The sequence below is a fragment of the Myodes glareolus genome, chromosome 11, assembly GCF_982192425.1.
Source record: "Myodes glareolus chromosome 11, mMyoGla1.1, whole genome shotgun sequence".
Taxonomy (NCBI): Eukaryota; Metazoa; Chordata; class Mammalia; order Rodentia; family Cricetidae; genus Myodes; species Myodes glareolus.
The window spans coordinates 45037333-45057426 of record NC_142036.1 but is presented as its reverse complement, the minus strand read 5'-3'; the positions used below and the strand labels follow the sequence as shown (position 1 = coordinate 45057426).

At 45.9% G+C, this 20094-nt stretch overlaps 1 protein-coding gene across 2 annotated transcripts in view; it reads right to left on the bottom strand.

The window, feature by feature from the left end:
* Positions 1 to 847: 847 nt before the first annotated feature.
* Positions 848 to 20094, bottom strand: part of Slc8a3 (solute carrier family 8 member A3) — a 146882-nt gene continuing 127635 nt past the window's right edge. Inside the window, exons 3-8 of one of the 2 annotated variants that reach the window (XM_087911689.1) lie at positions 16939 to 17042; positions 12515 to 12532; positions 7915 to 8039; positions 7108 to 7207; positions 5227 to 5502; positions 848 to 2808 (exon numbers count right to left, since the gene is read on the bottom strand). In XM_087911689.1, coding sequence (XP_087767815.1) covers positions 2432 to 2808; positions 5227 to 5502; positions 7108 to 7207; positions 7915 to 8039; positions 12515 to 12532; positions 16939 to 17042 — 1000 coding nt within the window. In that variant the 3' untranslated portion in view covers positions 848 to 2431. The remainder of the gene's footprint in view (positions 2809 to 5226; positions 5503 to 7107; positions 7208 to 7914; positions 8040 to 12514; positions 12533 to 16938; positions 17043 to 20094) is intronic. The other variant, XM_087911690.1, reaches the window with a different exon arrangement.

Genomic DNA, 20094 nt, shown 5'->3' with positions numbered 1-20094 from the left:
TCAATAGAGAATTTGCTCTCAGATCGCCAAAAGAGAGTTCCCGTCATTTCTGAGGAGTGGAGTTGTGAGGCCAGGAAATCACACCAGGGCTGTCAACTGAGCTGGACTGCAGGACAAGGCAAACAAAGGGGCCCCCTAGGGAGACAGGGGGAGGGAAGAGCTCCATAGTAAGACAGAAGCAAGGACTGGAGGAAACACATGCATGGGAGGTAGGGAAGGCTTGGTTTTCCAGGACTTCCTGATCTGAGTTTCTCAAAAACCTTTCCCCACCAGGCATCCCAATGCTTTCCCCCTCTATTTCTAGAACCATTTAATTGGTATCTGTCTCTTAGAACCCCCAAACACCACATTAAAAGAAATTTTATTTCATTTCTTTGATTGTGACTTTTCTTGTGGTCAAAAACTGACTCTCCATTGTGTCACCAGAGTGTGACACTATGTGGAAGGTGATCACTGCAGGACTGCTGAGTGAGCGATGAGCAAATGCATGCTGATTCTGGGTCTGTGTGTGGAGCTCTGGCTCAATATGGCTTCCTAGTCAAAGTCCTGCCCTGCTGTGCCCTTCGGGTACAAAATGCTCCCTAGCCTTCATCGGCACAATTCTTATTACCTGTGTCTTCCAGCTTCAAGTCTGGGTTGTAACAGGTAGCATTCCCTAAACATTTTTTTTTTTTTTTGCTAAAAAATTACAATGCCTAGCACATTAACACTTGTGTTTACGGGAGATGACACCTTTGATTCAATTGCTTCTGATTCAGCAGATTCCCAAGATGGCCCCTGGACCATTTTTTGAAGGAAGAACCATGAGGAGAAACAGGCTGTGAGTAGAGAGACATAGAAGTAGACCTTTTACTTTTATTTATTTATTTTTTTTGAACCAACCCAACATTTCCACCAGCAACTGTCAACATAGCTTAGGACACGAACATTGTTTTCTTTTTTTTTCTTAAAAAAATGTGTTCAAAATTAAACAGGTGTTATTTTAATTTCATTTTTTCTGTCTTAGAAAATGTATTTATGTCAATGCAGAAAGCCTCAAGACCCATGGGCAGTTTTGTAGTGTGTGTGTGTGTGTGTGTGTGTGTGTGTGTGTCTGTGTGTGTTAAAGCCAGGACTTTTCAAATACGTCAAGAAAAGGTCTGGGAGGGGAGGTGTCAGTGTGTCTGCCCTCATTTTCTCTGAGCCCTGGCTCTTTGGGAATGCAATGACTTGGATTCCTGGGAAAGGAGGGGTCTAAGAAATACCCCACAGGCTGGGTAGAGAACTTTCTGAGGCTTAAAAACAAGCAAGAACGTGGGGAAATGAGAGATTCCAGTTCCTATCTTGTGAACATGCTTTCAAAAGTGGCCTGAAGGCCAGGAGAGGAGGAAGGAGGTCCCAGTTCTCTTAGAAACCTCCAAATTCTCACATCACTTCAAGCAATCTCCTTAGCCTTCTGTGTATGGCGCACTGGCGAGGGAGGGGTGGTAATGCTGGCGTTCTCCAGAAACACTGACACTCTACATGTGATCCACTCCCTTAGAGACTTCCCCAGTCGGATACCCTCTTCTCTTCCACCTCAGACACAAACACCAGAACACTGGAGAAGGGGTTCCCTTCTGTTTCTCCAGCTGCCCTTGGTCAGCATGGAGGACTCTTATTTCTCTTCCCAAGCCTAAACGTGGCAGGTGTCTCTGTGGGAGAACACACATATAGTCGCTGACATACAACACAGAGAAGCAGAATGACCTCCATAAAGATGAGTGTGACTGCGCTGTAATTTTGGTGTGATGTCAATGCAAGCAGACGAAACTCCTCCTGCACCCTGAGTTGGAGCCAAGAGACAGCTGCGGCTTTGTGAGAGCAGGAGGGAGTGTGTCAGCAAGCCCAAGCCTCCATCTGTTGCTCAGACTTGGAGTTTCTTCAGGGACCTTTGTCACTAACTACAGAAAGAAAAGACAGGACAGTAAGTGGAACTGGACAGGGAAACAAAAGTGATCACACTGGCAATTTGATGAAGAGAGCACCCCAAATCAGCCATGTGGAGATGGCTCATCCTCACACCCTGACAGCTGAAAGAGGGGGTCTTGATGCATGTCACTGGAGGCAGGGGAAATCCTGCCCCTCAGGGAACTAGAGTTAAAGGAATAGTGGGATACACAAGAGAAGGCTCAGGGACATGAATGGAGGACGGGGTAGAGGTGGATTTGTTGCTGTTGTCGGTTTGCTTTTAATTAAATACTTTGGACAGTTGGTGTCTCCTCCATTCCATTGGATTGGTTAGATTTTGCCCTTTCTGTGCAGTGCCAGGGCCTAGGTCAGGTGACGTTCCTGGGGCTCGGGTCCTGATGCTGCTTCTCCAGGGCTGCTCAACCTGGAGAGGTTGGCGAGGAAGCGCCCTTCTCTTGGGAGAAGCTCCAGGCCCGCCCTGTGGAGGTCTTGCGCTGGCGGTTCAGAACCCCTTGATGTAGCAGTAGGCCTCCAGTGTGGCGAAAAGTATGTAGAGAAGCCACAGGCTCACAAAGAGCCACGTAGTGGCAAGCTTGCAGCCACGGGGACCTCCGAGCTCCCCGCCCAGGTGGGGCCGCCGACGGTACAAGAGCACACTGAGGCAGACGAATGCAAAGATGGTGAAAAGAGTGACCGAGAAGGCTAGAGTGCCAGCAGACACATGGAACTCCTGTCCCTGCATGGCCCAGTAGATGGCGGCCACGGACCAGGCCAAGCCGATACCCAGGAAGACGTTGACAGCATTACTGCCGGTGACGTTGCCAATGGAGGCATCTGCATACACATCCTGCAGGGCCGCAGCTTTGCTGGCGAACGTATCTGGAAAAGGACAGAGACAAATGGGAGCTGTGGGAGGGTGGGGGATGCAGGGCTTGCCTTTGAGTATCCCTCATAGGCAGCTTGGCAGCGCAGGCAAATGGGCCACTTCCAGCCCTGTCACTTATGAACTGTATAGCTTTATAGATTATAGATCCAATGAGGGGGTCTGGGTTCCTGTTCCTCATCTGTGGGTGTATGAAGCACCCTAAGAGCTATTTATTCCTGTTCTAATATTTACCAAGTGAGCCTATCATTCCCTGCTAAAAATCATATCATGTTTGTAGCAAAGACGATTCAGTCATTTCATAACATCTGCCCAGGCAACTTTCATAGCCTAGGGAAGCAGCTGGAGCAGATGATTGGTTGTAATGGTCCTGTGGGGGAGGCACCCATTTAACCCTGAAAGTGACTGAGCAATGCTCATGCACACAGGAGAATCAGGATCAAGGCATCTACACAAGGTCACTTAAGTGAGCAAGAGACTTGACTCTAGAATCCCCATGGTAGGACCCTGCCCATAACACCCTCTCATTCCCAAAGAGCTTTAACAAAAGCTATGATAGCAGAGGACCACAGCATATTCTTCAGAAAGCCCCAGGATTGTCAGGTGCTTTCTGGACCAATTTCCAGGCCTCGGAAATGCCCCGAATGACCTCTCTACCAGTATAGCCTGATGTCTCACTCTTGTCAAATTTCTCAGATCGCCCAGAGAAAGCTTCTTGCCCCAACTTGACTATGACCTTGAAGTTAAGTTCTTTCCCTCTGTTATTTTTTTCCCATGTGTCTTTCCCTTCACGTCAGCTCCTTCCCCTCTGTCAGTTTAGGCACACCAAGGCCCAGAGAACAGCGAGCACGGGGCGTTTCAACCACAAAACTCCCGCAGTTTCATCTTCTGACTTCTTATCAACAGATTTATTTCCATAATAGCCAGGCTTCTGGGGTGACTAAGACACCCCTCCCCCTGCCCTGGTCTGTCCTGGGAGGTGAGAAGGAGCAGTCCCTGGAGTGTGGTGTAGATATCGTGTGACGATTCATTTTGAGTGTCAACTTGACTTGACAGAGAACCACCCAGGGGAAGTGGTAGAGCACACCTCTGGGTGGACCTGAGATGACGTCTCCAGAGACTATTAGATCCCAAGGGCTGTGCCGCAAGGGATGGACGAATCCATCGACAAAGTCACAATATGATGGCGTTGTTAGGAGGCAGTGAAAGGTAGTAAGGACCTAGTTGGGGGATGTAGCTCACTTGGGGGACATTTCTTGGAGCCTATAGCTTGCCTTGGGCCTGTCCTACTTTCTCATTCTCTGGTTCTTGTCAACCACGATGTGATTTGCTTTTTTCCGTCATGTCTCCTTCCCTGCCATGCTGTGTTAACACTCCTGAAACCATGAGTGAAATGAAATCTTCCTTCTTTAAGTTTTTTTTTCTTGGGACTTTTGTCATGACCATGCTGAAGAAATGAATGGGTGTAATTGATCTCCATTTTTCTTTGATCCAATGAAAGTTGCCCTTGGTTCATCCTACTGACTCCTGCCTGGTAAGATTTAGCCCAAGTACTTGAAGCTAGCAAGAGGTCAGAGTTCAGGTGCCATAGAGACCCACACTAAATTAAGTAGGGAGACTGGCCTAATACCGTCACCCTGTATCTGCTACCTGCTGCTTGTCATTCAGGCCTGGTTTCCACAGGACCTGGCCTAACCTGACTTAGCTAAGGTTCCCTGTTTGACACCTTTACTTCATAGAAATCGTTGAGATTTTTAAAAATATCATTAGGGTAGAGTCTTCTTTGCTAGATTTTTAGCTGAGGGCTGAGAAGGAAGCATGCTTGCCTCAACTCACACAATAGATGTGCAACTAGCTCGGCGCTGTACAGGGCATCCCGGGAGCTCAGTAAATATTAGTCTACTACGTGAATTAATGAATGCTTACTGCTGTTTGCCTTGGGATATTTAGAAGGAAATAAAGAGCATACAATTCCTCACATGGAAAGACAAATCTCAACTAAGGTTCTGATAGGAGACACTTTGCCCTCATAGATGCCCATGGGAGCAAGGGAGGCCAAGAAGGATTGTGGACATTTCTATAGGGACATTTGTAAGCAAGGTAATATTTATCTCTCAGAGACTGCCAGAGGCAAATGGAAGGACATTATTGTATGCATTTAATTGCATTTCTTGTGTCCTATTAATACAATATAAAGGCTAAGAAATTGGGCCGCTTACTTGGTCAGGTTCTATATCCTTGGTATACCTCAGTTTTCCTGTCTAAGATTTTGACGAGCAGAGCAGTGATTGAATGTGTGAATTGGTTATTACCCACAGTGCCTGTTGCTTCATATCTGAGATTGGGGCAGAGTCCAGGGGTCATTTGAACCAGGGGATATCCCCTTTGCAGACTTAAGTACCCCTCACTCTTACCTGGCACAGAGGTGCCGAATGCCACGAAAACAACAGCTGTGACCGAATCCTTGAGCCCAATTGTGCAGCCGAAGTGAGAGGCTAGGTCCCCGATGATGGCGGTGAGCATGCCAATGATGAGGATGGAGACCACAAAGCAGGCCCAGCCGTGGCAGTACTCCGTGGGGGGCACACAGGCAAAAAGCACCTTCCAGAAGACTGTCAGGAAGTGCATGACATAGTCAAAGCAGGAAGGCAGCCTCTCCTCTCCTGATTCATCGTCATCCTCTTCCCCTGCTGGAGGAAGATAAGCAGGCTTGAGACAGGGAAGCGAGATCAGATCGTCCTTCGTGAAAAAGTCAAGTCCAACCCCATACTACAGGCATCCTGGGCTGAGTGGGGATTCAGATCTCTCTGGACAGCAAGCGAGGAACAGCGTGTGGGCACCAGTTACACAGTGGGGATGATGGGAAATGAATTGGTCATGTGGTCACCGGTCAGTTTCAATGCAGGGTGCTAAGCAAACAAACTGTAGAGAGGATGCGAGTAAGAGGCAGAGTGGGAGAACAGGAGGACAGGGAGGGGGAAGAAAGGAGGCAGGGACAGGCTGATTTGATTTTCTAGGTAAAGGAAACAAAACTGGCTGTGTGCTTGACCACTCCTCACTGGGTGCCAGTGAGGTTCCTCTCAAGTTTCTAACCTGTCTACAGTGATGACGACCATAATTCTGCCATCATCCACCCCAGAGGGATGACTGTCATTCCAGAGCATGGAGGCAGGTACCCTTTCTCAGATATCCCATGGAACAGAGTAAGAATGGTCTCTGTCTTTGCTAGGAACTATGGGTATATGTGCCCCGCCAGTGACCACCGCTGAGAGAATGTACTGAGGTGCCTATGCCCCTTCAAGGACAACTTTAAATGCTTTCAGTTTGCAAAGAACAGAAATCAGGAATCTGGGCTCTAATTCCAATTTTAAATGAAAGAAATCTTAGCCTGGGGTACTTTAGAGGTTTTGAACTTCAGATCCCTCCTTTGTGAGGAGAAGTAGACTATATGGCCTACATTCCTTCTGTGGTCTCTTGAGGGGCACAGTCATGTCATCAGAAGGGGCACAGCGGAATGGATGTGGAAGCAGGGCAGCAGCAGTAGCAAGCCTCTCTCCCTGGCTGTGCTTTTGCTCTGGCTCTGGGACCTTAGGGATGTAACCCTGTGGGTTGCTATGACAACAAAATCTCATGGAAAAAGACAAGGCCAGTAGTGCTTGTCTGTTCAAGAGAACTATAGTGTTGCTGAGGGATACAGGGGCAGTTGGGAGACCCTGTCTATCCTCATTCCAACACATCTGCAGGTATCTGGGACTTCTGCCTAGGCTGGGGACACTATGGCGGAGTCACCCTGCTAATGTCAAAGAACTCATCAGGGTAGAGATTCATCAGGGAGGTCAATGCAAAGCATTTTGCTAACTCTTAACATCCGGTCTCTAAACCAGAATTATTTTCCATTTTACCAAAAAGGAAAAGCAAGCTAGTGGGGAGATGAAGAATGATAGAAACTAGATTTCATGGGTACATATTTTGTTTTTCCGAGACAGGGTTTCTCTGTAGCTTTGGAGCCTGTCCTGGAACTAGCTCTTGTAGACAAGGCTGGCCTTGAACTCACAGAGATCCATCTGCCTCTGCCCCCGAGTGCTGGGATTAAAGGCGTGCACCATCAACGTTTGGCTCGTCACTACCCTCTATCTTTTAGTTACCCATTGAAAGAGGTAAGCATCTCAGACCGGAGCTGGGAAGACCCCACTGAAGAGCTCTCCTTGAAAGTGATTAGCCACTAAGGGGGCCGTGGTCTTCTTTCTTGGTGGCTGTCTACACTCCTAGAGAGGCTATTTTGAGGGTCCTCTTACCTGCACTAACAGTGATAGCTTCCATGAACTGGTCCCTCCAGGAATGGGTCCCCACAACCAGCGCCAGGTTTGTCTTCTTGATCAGCTTATCCACTGTACTCTATCATGGAGAGAAAAACTTGCACTCATGAGGTTAGATTTCTCAAGACCAATGAGGCCTCCCCTGTTACAAAGGAATGAAAGATGCCCTGAATTGCAGGGGTTCTAAAATCTTTCCATGAGGTGGTGTCCTTGGATGAGATCTTCTTGGGAAATCCCCCTAGTTCCCTTTTCTCTAATTGTGGATTCAGACACTGGGTGGTCAGAGGAATGAAACTACCGAGGATAATTTGTGGTCTTTTGAGACAGGGTCTCTCTATTATGCAGCAGTTGTCATGGAATTCTCTATGTAGGCCAGGCTGGCCTTGAACTCACAGAGATATACCTGCTTCTGCTTCACAAGTGCTTGGATTAAAGGTTTGGCCCACCACACCTGGCTTAAAATGTGACTATAGAATAAGATGTCAATAGACCTTGGTCTACAGTAGTGAGTTTTGGTATGTTTAAAACATACAATTGTGGTCACACGTCTATGAGCTCCCTGCCCTAGTTATTTCATATTTTATATCATGTTTTCATATAGTATTCCTAGTATATAAATAACCAGAACTACTTGTTACATATTATAAATGGGAAACTGAGCCCTGGGGTGGATAAGTGATTCGTTCGGTTTCTATTTCACATTTTCCGTGGTGAAATTAGAACAAGCCTCATCTCTTCTGTTCCCCACCTTAGTTAGCTACCATTAGACCTCACTCATGGTCTGACCTTGAACTCATAGGACTCTTCAATGATGACCTCTAGTTTAGGGTGTTCACCCAATACTGGCTTTCCCATCTCTGCTATTCTCTTGGCCTCCTCTTCCTCCATAGTCAGCTTCCTGTCTGTGACCTCTGCAACAAAAGACAAATCAGACAAGCTTTAGTGCCTTTTCCCTCTCCCAGGACTTTATCACTCAGGGGCATGGGCAGTGGGTGGAAAGCAAGGCATTCTCAAGAACAGGGGCTGGGCATTTCTAGAGTCTCTTTCTACTAATGGCTGAACACTCTGATCAGGCCACAGACATGCTCCTGGTACACCCGAGATGAGCACTTCTCTTTTTGGTTTATTTCTGGGTAGGGAATCTGACCCAAAGAATTCCCAGTGATGGTACCAAATGATGCTCCCAAGCCATTTAGAGAGTGGCTGCAGAGCTGGGAAGAAAAGCCAAATCTCATGGTCTTAACTATTTGAGCTGCTCGATCTGTTTGTCCATTACTTCATGAAAGAGTTCTGGAAGATACACGGATCCAAAGGCACTGCCTACTGGCCACCATTATCATCTGTTTTCAACATTGTTGGCACTGTTGCATCTACGAAAGAGAAAGGGAATGTTTGCAGAACAATCTCCATTTCATACAGGTGACTGACATCTTCACAATGGGAAACTTGAACAATTCCCAGGGAATTTCATGGTGTTCCAGAGATAGATTCTTCCAGGATTTCCATACAAGGCAGGGTCATTTCTTCTGGGATTTAAAAAAAAACATTCAAAGCAAAAATAAAACAAAGTCCTTTCTTTATTTTCTTTATAAGCATTCTCTGTGACCCCCCAGCGTCTTGCATCATTTACCAATGGTCCCTTCTCATGCTGAACAGCTAAACAGGTTTTCCACTTCAGCCACTTCACCATGAAGACATGTTTTTCTGGATTAGAGTGAAATAGAGATTGAATCTTTTCATTCCCCTTTGATTAGAAAATCGCTCTTGGCAGTCTGTTTCTTTCAGAGCTCATTTAAACATCTCCCCATCCAAGTCCGCATTCTCACATGTAATTAGTTCTTTCATTCAGCTCCTTAATTGCTTTCATTCCACACAGTAAACCTCCCTTGGGAGTCCTCTAGTCCTTGGATAATCCCAAGGACAAAATGGGTCAGAGGCCAAGGAAGTCTTTTTCTTTTCCTTTCTTTCTTTCTTTCTTTCTTTCTTTCTTTCTTTCTTTCTTTCTTTCTTTCTCTCTCTCTCTCTCTCTCTCTCTCTCTCTCTCTCTCTCTCTCTCTCTCTCTCTCTTTCTTTCTTTCTTTCTTTCTTTCTTCTTTTTTCCTGATTGGGTTCTTGAGGTTGCAATGGAAGCAATTCACAGGAAAAACTATAAAATACGGCTGGGTTTTACTAGGTAGAGAGACTTATTTATATAGAGATTTCCTTAGTTAGCCAGAATGAGGACAGTTGATGGTGTGCAGGTTCCAGTGTCTGAGCTTGCTACTGGACTCTACAACCAATGAACGAGAAGGCCGTCCCGACAATTCTGGGAGCTGTCCGTGGTGCTGCACCATAATCGCTCTGGTGGTTTATGAAGATTAAGCTGGCTCTCTCTCTCTCTCTCTCTCTCTCTCTCTCTCTCTCTCTCTCTCTCTCTCTGTGTGTGTGTTACATTGTGCTCATTTTTCTCTCACACACGTGAAATGTATTTCTATAGACCCCTTCCTCATTCTCTATCACCCTGTCAAGTCTCTCTCAACCTTAAAAGTCCCCTTTCCATTATCACACATTTGGGTTTTATTTTGAGACCCAGTGAGTTTAACCTGGGCCATCTGCATAAGGGTGGATTTGAAATTCTCTACTACAGACTTGTGGTTTCACCAGTGGTTACTCAACTGATGACAGCAACTCTCTAGTTCCAAGAATCTATCATGGTCACGAGGTTCGCAAGTTGGGAGGGTCCTCTTGAGTGCATTTCCCTTCTGTGGTTGGCTGTTGACAGGTCCATTCTTGTGCAGGCTCAGGGTAGGCGAGTGCAGCTGTATTAAGTTCAGGATTAGAATGGCTGTACTGTGTTCAGGAGATGACATTCTGTGGCCCTTCACCCTACCCTCTGGCTGTTACATTCTTCCTGCTTCTCTCCCACGATGTTCTCTGAGCCTTAGAGGGGTGGTATACACGCCTTGTTTGTGGCTGAGCACTCAGCTAATCCTTGGCCTTTTATCTTTCCAAGCTGGAGGACATCTTATGGCAACCTCACCTCACTTACTTCATTTAATATGGGTCTCTGATGAGTTCATTCAGATGGCAAATTCAGGAGTCTGAATGTGCTGGGGCTAGTTACAAGAACAACAGCCCTAGAAACTGAACTGCAAGGCAACCTGGAAGAAAAGCCCTTAGGGAAGATAGACTCCTGAAAGAATGAGTAGCCTTCGCCTTCTCCTCTTCCTTCTGGCTTTGGCATCATATACCACTGCTTGTCTCAGCAGTGACAGTGTTATTCTGCTCCTCCCTCGCCAGTTCCCTCATGTCATACTTCACACGTGCCCCAGGAACTGTATACCACTATAATGAGCTCTCCAGTGACACGTAAATGTACCTGTCTAACCCCTTGTCTAGCTGTCAATCTAGCACTATATCCATCTGGCATATTATTGATCCACCTGCTGACCTGTCCACCCCCGTGGTGACAGTCACTTTTTCTATCTAGCCTTCTGCAAAAAATCCCTTTGACAAACAGCCAGAGCTCTATTGGCAAGTCACCCACAGCCCCACAGAAGCACTCTGTATATTCCTGCTAACTGACTCAACGTGCCTGTCTGTAAACCCCGACTTAGTGTCTTGACATCAATCCTCCCCCTTTTCGAATTTTTATATACTGGTCATAGCTTAAGTTCAAGTTAAGTTAATTTCGGCAAGCCCTGGACTTAAAAGAAGAATGTTAATGATTCTGACTGCTCCTCAGAATTCCAAGTGAAGAGAACGAGGAGAGGTGATCTCGGTGTGTAGGTCGACTAAACCAACCCTCATTTCTAGGAAGAGCAAGAGAGAGAGGTGGGGGAGGAGGTAAATACGACGGAAGATTGGACAAATACCAGAAGAACAAAGAGCTCTCCAGGCTAGACAAGGATAGGCTGTGAACGCTCTGTGGATAGCCCTACAAGGAAGCAGTGGTGTGGGCGGGGTTCTCACGCTAAGCCCCTGCACTTGGTGGAAGAGCCCAGGATGAACACATTTCCTCTCTTTCCCCACCAGCTGCTGTCAATCGAAATTGAAACCTGAGGTTTCTGGTAGATTGAAAGCCTAATCAGGGGCTCCTGATTCAGAAGTTTGCAGCCAGGTGTAGGACACCCCCTCGGCATTTTATATTTCTATCGGTGTTTGAAATCTTGTTAAAAGTATAATGAAACTTAAAGCAAATAGAAATGTGTGTGTTGGTAGTGAAGGCAAGAACTGGAACAAAGAAACCTGAACATATTCATGTGGGGCAGTAGGAGCAGAGGGGGAAAGGAAGACCAGCACCCCAGGAGGAGAGTGCAGAGCACAGAGTTGGAGCTAGCCCGTATCCTGTCGGCATAAACATAAGCAAGAAGATGAAGAGACTGAAACAATGTTTCTACAAAAAGAAAACATATTAACTCTGTGCACTGTTTGCCGTAGGCTCCAAGGAGGCAAATGATTTTGCTATGCCTATTGCCTCTTCTTAAGCCCAAGGGGTGGGTTGTAGATGACTTGAAACACCAGTGCCTGCCGTAAGATCTTTTGCTCTTCAATAGCTCTGTGTGTGTGTGTGTGTGTGTGTGTGTGTGTGTTCAAAGAACAGATAAATGTAAGGCATTCTCTTAAAACATATTGAAACTGTCTTGTGGAGCACACTCCATCTGCATCGTACAGCGCTGCCAGACATGAGGGCTGTTTTCTTTTCTGGTCCTGAAGTTGGATGCTGTTTGTGATGGGCTTCCACTCACGGCAGCACACTCTAAAGTAGGTCCGTGTCCTACACAGGATCTAAATTCTGAATGAGAATCTTGCTAAAATAAAACCTACAAATATCTTTCTTCTCCTTGTTCCCACACATAGTTTTTCTGTTTGGAGCATGTGTAACTTTAAGGATAATTGACAACTGAGTCCAAATCTAGCTAGTAGGATCTCATCTGTGATGAGTTAGAAGGTCTCCAGGGTCAGTAAAAGTCTGTAATTTTTATTAAAAAGACAAACTGCCTCAGCAGTTCTTAATTGTTTCTCCATGGGTTGCTGAGGTCAGTCTTTTGAGTTCTATGTCAATCCCTTTGGAGAGTCTGGTCTTAACTCTTCCCATCTCCTCTCCAACAACAGAAGAGGCAGACGAACTGGGATGCAGGGAAATCTATGACCTACCATCTTCTTGGTAAGTTTTATTTTAACGGCTAGCTATGCATTTTCACACGCTCACTGGTGAAAATGGTGTTCAAGGAATTATCTACTTCCCCTCAATTACTTTATGTAAGGAGTCTCTCAGTCATTGGGAGAATCTGTCAGGTTACCTTGACCCTGTAGTTCCTGTTAAGTAATGTAATGGACATTGATCTTAAACCAAGTAATGGCACTGGCGAGAATAGAAAAGAGGGGAAAGTCAGACACCTCTTACCTGGAGATAACAGGAGCGCTGTTTGCAAGTGGATATCAGGGAAGGGGAGAAAGAAAAGGAAAGAACATTAAGATCCCATTTTGAAAGTGGCCCCAGGCTGTGTGGTTCTTGGCAGCGTAAGGGAGGCAGTGAGAGAATGAGCAAGAACCCATGCAAAGGGCAGCCTTTGAGCATGCGTAGCAAGAAGCAGCAAGAGGCCTGAGAAGCTGGGAAGACTGCTGAGCAGCTACAAGGAAGTTACCCCACACCTTCCCTGAAAATCTGAGTGCTAAGGATGGTGTATGATGATGAACGCACCACGTGGGTGGCCATTGTGACTCTGGCTAGCAATCATGAACACCGTGTGTGCTTTGCAACCCTGCCAGAGTAGCTGGACTGTTGATGGCAAGTAGAGCATAAGGCCTGAAGGTGAGCCCCAGACAGCAGTACACAAGAGCAGGACGGTGTTCCCCTTTTACCATTCCCAGCCCTAGCCTTGCAGTCAGAGCATATTCTGCTTCCCAGTGTATCTCAGCTACTGTGAGGGCCAGAACTTTGACCTTCCCTGAAAAAATGATGTAAGGAAAGATGCATCCTTTAGATTGTGGTCCCTGAATGATGGCCCCTGTCTAGCCTTGTCCCTGCACTTTGTAATGTTCAATAAAGGCTTGTTGTTTACAGTATTGGGAATTGACAGTCTTTTTGTTCAGAAAGGGTAGGTGAACTCTGGATTTCGGGTACTCCAGAACAGAGGTACTGTCAGACCAAAGCTTGTATGAGGATGGAAGATGATAAACGCAAGGTCTCTGTGCAGATCGGGGAGCAGAGTCAAAGATATACACAACACAGAATGTCTCGAGCTTCTTCTTGCTCAGGCTAAAACTCTCTTGTCTCTAGGGTAACCTGACAGATTCTCCCAGTGAATGGGAGACTCATCACACAGGAGAGGAGCTTAGTTTATGCAAGACTCTCTTGGACTTCAAAATGCACCAGCTAAAAAGAAATTCTTGTGAATTTCCCACCTCATTTTCACCCTGATTGTATGTATAACTTTATACCCCTCATCTTTGGCTCTTGTCAGATCTGGAAACATTCTGCTACCCACTCCTGCTAGAGACTGGCAAGAAAGGAGAGTATGTGGGCATAGGCGGAAGTATCTACAAATTGCTTCCTCTAGTAACCTCAAGGAATGCAGCTCATGCCTTGAGATCCATGACTTCATGTCCACAGCCGCTGAAGATGTGTGTGGACTCAGAATCTACATGGTGTGTAAACAGCTGAGCCACCGTTGATTGTTTCCAGTTGTTTCCAGTTAGACCATGAAGGTGATTAGTTGGTCGGAGGATAGTCTCATGATATTGTCATGGACATGTTCCTTCCATGGGTCTGCAGCAAGAACACTCCAGGCCCTACAGTTCAGATGGGCAAGCCAGACATTCTCTGCTTCTTGTCTTCGTGAATTTGAGGGCTCTTACTGAGGAGGAGCAGATGCATCTGTGAGATCCACGGAGGTCAATGTTGAGTGATTGACTAACACCAGGGTCTTTTCCCTTGCCTTCCCATGTATTGATCCTTAGGTGCAGGTGAGAGTTATTCATCCCTGCTCAGATCCCCCAGAGACAATTAGGAAAGAAGATAGCTCAAGAAACTTCTGGGGGTGGGGCACTGAACAGGGTGTGTCCCTGAATGTAGAAAGAAGGCAAAGAAGCAGCCCCCACTATTGGACAGTGCTTCCCTTTCCCTGACTTTCCCAGACTTCCTCTGGCCAGACACTGACCCACTAGCTAGTCTGGACAATGAAGCAGCTCATTTTGCCTGACAGATGTCCTCTTTCACACTCTGGGGCTTATTCCTCACCACGGCAATTATGTTTTCTCTCATTCTTTCTTATTTTCTCTACCACAGATCATGCAGAACTTTTAATATTACCTCCGAAGGCTGTTGTGTTTGCTCAGAATAGAGTCTCCTATTTCAAGTCCAGTCATTTTTTTAAAAAAATTCTATTGACATTTTTGACCATGCAGAGACGATGCTAGGCTGAATGTCTAAGTCTCTCCTAGATGGTAGTGATAATGAAAAGCAATTTTCACTGTACTGTCTCTCACTCTGAAAACAGTAGTGCACCCTGCAAATCAGAATGGATTTTCATTTGACTCTGGATCTAGACAATTGGGTTTTATAACCTTTCACCTCATGGTCTGATGCCAATATCGGGGAAGAACTGAAGAAACTAAAAATTAATATCCCAGGGTCTAAGGCCTAGACCATAGGGCAGGAGACTGGGAAACCCATGCATTTCTTACCAACAACTTCCACCTTGGCACCTTGGTCTTTGGGAAAGTCTGGGGGGGGGCATATCACACAAATAATTTTCTGAAATCCTTGTCTCCTCACCTCCTTCCCCAGGGCTAGGCTTCACAAGGACTTTTCTGGGATCTTCTGGGTTAAATATTTCAGTGGCAAGAGGTAACCTCAAATGTGGAGCAGCCACAGGTATTTGCATTCAGCCAGGTCTATCAAAGAGCTCAAGGCTTACCTTAGGACCCTTTCTGTCCTACTGTTTGGTAGAGGACCCAAGGCGAGGCAGAAGATAGCTGTTTTAAATGGTAAAATATAGGCGTAGATGGGCTTCTAATCTCTTCCTCCTGCCTGGAGCCCTTACATGGGCCTTGGGTAGCTTTTGTTTCCAGCCAGTCACAAAGATGTGTAGTCAGTGCACAGAGGGGATGTGATGGAAATGAGGTAGGGCAGGTGCAGAAACAATTTCTGAGAATATTCCGGAAAGTGGGAGCTAGACGATAGGCTGGAATAGTGTAAGAGGCAATGGAATGAGATTCTCTTTCTTCTGGTACTCCTTAGTTGTCAGGTTGGAAGGAATACTTTACTCAGTGGGCAATGTAATATTTAGCTTACCTTGCCCCTTGAGGGCTACATGTGTCCAATCCAGAGCTGGCACAGAGCTGAGCTCTTCAGACAGTTCCGGTGGATGGTGATAATTGACCATCAAGCTTGAGGAGAAGACCTGAAGGGGTGCTTTGAAAGCGTTGCTGTTGACCTTACTCTCTTAGACCTGCCAGTATATCTCCCTGTTGCTGAATGCGAAGCCGCTGAAGAATGGCCAACTCTCCTAGATGAATGGATGTTTTTGCATTCCCATACCTATTCCATCACCATTTTCAAAGTGGTAGCTTCTGATTATTTCCATTGAGTGAGAAAGGCATCTATCTTTCCTGGTCACAACGATGCCAGTGTCGCTCTCCTAAGGATGAGCCTTTGGCTGGGATGTTGAGACATATGTTCCGAGAAAACTAGAGCATCTACTTCTCTAGTCAGAGGTGAGAGGTGCCATGAGGTCTGAGCATTACTTTCACTTGCAGATGCTAAGCGAAGGCAGGTATCCATCAGCTGTCCTCTGGCTGTCTTCAGTGCCTCAGTGATCCAAACCACTTCTCCATTTAGTGTTCCTTTCTTTGATGATTATAAATAAACACTCTGGGCTTACTCAAGTATGTTCTTTTCTAGGGCCCACACGTTCATGGAACAGTTGAACTCAAAATGACTTAGTTTCTCTTACAGATTTTCAATTGTCCATTTTTATTATCTCAAACTGGCCCACGTAAGGTACCTTACTTTAGTCTATGAAGAAAGGTAGGATGGAGTGGATGAGATGTCAAAGGGAGAAAGGAGAGTTTGGAATTCCATGTTACAAGGCTACTTCAGAAAGCCAGCTCTCTCCTAGAGAGTTCTTAGAGACCATGGCCAACTGGTATACCTCCTCAAGCCATGATCTACCCAACTGAGAATAGGCAGATAACACACTTACCTCCAGGAAGAGCAGAGAGACCTGTGGGTCACTCTGCAAGAGAAGAGCTTGCCAAGCATTCAATAGAGGTTGGGGAATGCAGCAGAAAATGGTCAAAGCATTATGGCAACGTGGGTCCCACCCTTCTTCCACCCCCCCATCATTGTCAATGCCTGCTAGATTGAGAGGTGGCAAGGAAGGGGCACAAGCATGCAACACATCACATTCCTTTCTGTTTCTCCTCCTCCCCACCCACCAAGTTTTCACATTGAGAAACTATAGTCTGGGGCCGAGGATAAGGGAAAGTGCAGGAGATAGTAACAATTGAATAACTGGGTGAATAACTTACTAGGGCAATGAGGAGTTGAGGCTGCAGCACTGCCCAGAAGGTGGGAAAGGAGGAATATGGAAATAAACTATGACTAAGAAGGCAGAGATGACACCGAAACAGGGTGGGAGTGAGAATACAGGAGGGAAAAGCATAAAATTTTCTGTCAATAGGAGAAGGAGGAGAAGGGAACAAAAGGCGGGGGCAAAAATAGAGTCACTTTTTCTTTTCTATTGTTGCCTCGTTTGTTTGAATTTCTTTCCTTTTTCTTTGCCTTTTCTTGGTTGTTGCTTTGATTTTTAAAGAATCTCACACCTGATATTCCACGTTCCATCCATTTCGGTTCACCAAGGGCAATGAAGAAATTCTCTTGCCTTTCGTATTCCTCCTCATCTACTATTTTAACCCTTATGGTTTTCCTGTAGGGACAACAAGAGAGAGAGTGTCGACTAGGTGGGCAGCTTGGTTGTTCACCTGGAGCACAGCCTGTAATGACCATTCCCATCACTCTTGGCACATGCAGCCCCATCCTGCCATGGTGGCTTTAGACAGGACTCTGGTGGAGTGTGCTGTCTTATTAAAAAATGCTCTTAGCTTTTCTTGTCTCCTCGGTCACAGTTGTTCTTACAGGTGAGAGGGAAAGGGACAGGAGGACAAAGAAAAGTGGGCAAAGGGAGCCAAGATGAAGGACGGGAGTGGGGAGGAAGAAGATTGGGGTCATGGTGGGGAGGAGTCATTTTAGATCCTGCCAACGGTTAGTAGGAAGTAAGTTGGGCAGCACATTCCGTCGGTGTCACATGGTAACAGTAGCATTTCTTTAGGCATCGAGTAGATGACCTGCCTACTGGGAATGACCCAGAACCCTTCACAATGAACAATGTCTCTGCAGAACCTAGGATTCCAGTCCCTTCTTTTGCCTCATTAAGAAAAAGTTAAAAGTATTTATGGAGAGGCAGACTAGAGAGAGGGGGAGAGAAAAGAGGTAAGGAGAAAGGGAGGAAGGGCTCTCCCAACTTTCTTATTTCTTATCCTTTCGGGAGACTCAGGGAACCCAAATAAGTGTTAGCTCCAATATGATACAGGAATTCCACACCATTGACATTCTTGTTATAGAGGGATGCTGTGCCCCAAGGCGGACCTTCTAAACACTGATTAACTTGGGTTGGGAACACAAGGTTGTAGAGATTGCTGTCTATTTCTGGGTAGCAACACAGTAGAGGGTCAGTTACAAAGAAAATCAAATTTTGTTTTTGGAAACATACTCCAAGTATTCACCTGAGCCTCATTCAGTCATGTGGTCTAGTCAGAGAGGTTCTAGTAGGGGCCTGGATTTTCATGTTTGACTTCTCTTGGAACCTCAAGGAACCACAGTGGTAGTTAGCAGGTCCAGTGAGAGATGGAGCTGGGATTGCTATTCTATGACGTTTGTTTTAGGGAAGACACTGGAACCCAATTCTCTCAAAGGGAAAAGAGGATAAACAAAAACCTAAATGTCCTCAGATCCTTTGACGTTCCTTTGACATTCTGAATATGTGCTTCATTTTGTTACCAATAAAACACAAGCAGTGATAGCGTGTGTGTGTGTGTGTGTGTGTGTGTGTGTGTGTATTTTACTTTAGATTCTTCTTCATACCTTCTTGGGTGGATACAATCATTGAGCATTTGTAGGTCAGAGACTCCTCTGTCTATAAGATGTGAACCTGTTTTCTACCACAGGGACTCTTGTATGAGACTGAAGTGAGTCTGACTTGGAGCAACATGATGATGGTTTGGTTCAGGGATACTGACCCCTAATCCAGGGATACTGACCCCTAATCCAGCACAACCTATCCTAGGAAGGACTGTCTGACTTCCTCTTGGAGGCCAGAGCTATACAAGGTCATTCAGATGGAAAGCACAGCTCTGTCCATTCTGTCACATCACATGGGCTTGCAGGGGAAGATTCACCTTAGGTCAGAATTCTCTCATTACTATTCTCCCTGTCTCCACATCTTGCTCCCCTTAATAGGAAGAGTAGCAAACGGCAGGAAGGTCTTTGACAGAGACCTGCACTTTAAGCTCAGTCAAGGTCAGGGAGAGAAAAACACTTTTATGGCAGAGACAAGGCAGATAAAGGTGGCTCTGAAGGACTCTTTGGGGGAGTGGGACAAAGTATGGTCCAAGTATATTGGTTCTCAGTCTCCTGGGACATAAACTCAACTTTGAGAATATTTTGCCATGGAAATCTGTGTTGAGTGTCTGTTTCTCACGATGCATACCACCTGTAAACCTAACCGTCTTTCTTGTCCCATACTACATCACAGAGAACCTCATTTACCATATTCTCAGAGTGTGGGCTCTCTCTCTCTCTCTCTCTCTCTCTCTCTCTCTCTCTCTCTCTCTCTCTCTCTCTCTCATTTACTCACCCATATTCATTTTGCTACCCCAGAAAAATTGCCATTGGTTCTTGAAGACCCCTCTATGGGTACCATGTGACAGATTGGCAGGGTTAGGACAGAGAGAGGAGAAGAGAAAAGAGCAAGACAGGAAGGAAACAGAAAGGTAGAAGGCAAGAGGAAGAGAAGGAAAAGGATTGGAGAGAGGAAGAAAGGAAGGAGAAAAGATTGTTACTGTTAGTGTGGAGGACAGGGTACTACACCTTTCTGAACACTCATATCGGCCATGCGGGGGCCCATCATCTCAATGAAGTAATTCTTGTTTTTCTCATACGCCTCATCATCAATTACCTTGATGTGAATTGTTTTGCTGTGGATGGAAAAATAAAGTATCATAAGCAAGGAGCAGAATCGGGGCAAGGCAGCTGGAGAAGAGAGGGAGAGAGAAAGAGACCCAGAAAAGTCTCAGTTGGCCCCAATTCCGCAAGGGCATGGAGGAAGGTGCTGTCTGCCCCCCTCCAGCCTCAGGGAGTCCCCTTGGGTTTCATGTGGCTGCACGTTACAACCATACTTGAAGACTCCATCAAAGCTCGGGCTTTACAGTCAAAGGTTCCAAGTTCCAATCCCAGAAATGCTATGTGATCTTGGGCAAATAGTGAAACCGATATATAAACAAGACACACATATTTACCTAATATCAGGGATTGTGCGGCACCCCTTCTACCCAGTAGGGGTATGTTTCAAGACCAGTGAACATGTAGAACCATGCATAGTCTTGGACCTCATACATGCTACTTGTGCATAGAAATGATGACATTTAGTTTATAGATTAGGTACAATATGAGATTAACAGCTAATGATGAAATAGAAGGATTACAACATTACCAGTTGGGCGTGGCCATACACATTTGTAACCCAAGTACTCATAGGCTGAGGAAGGAGGATCACACAATGAGCTTGGGGCCAGCATGGATCACACAGTGCGTCTGAGGACAACTGGACTACAAAACCAATTCCCTATCTCAGAAACTAAACCAAAGCAGAAATACCCACGATACACTATAATAAGAGCAATTTAAAATTTATAAATGGTTTA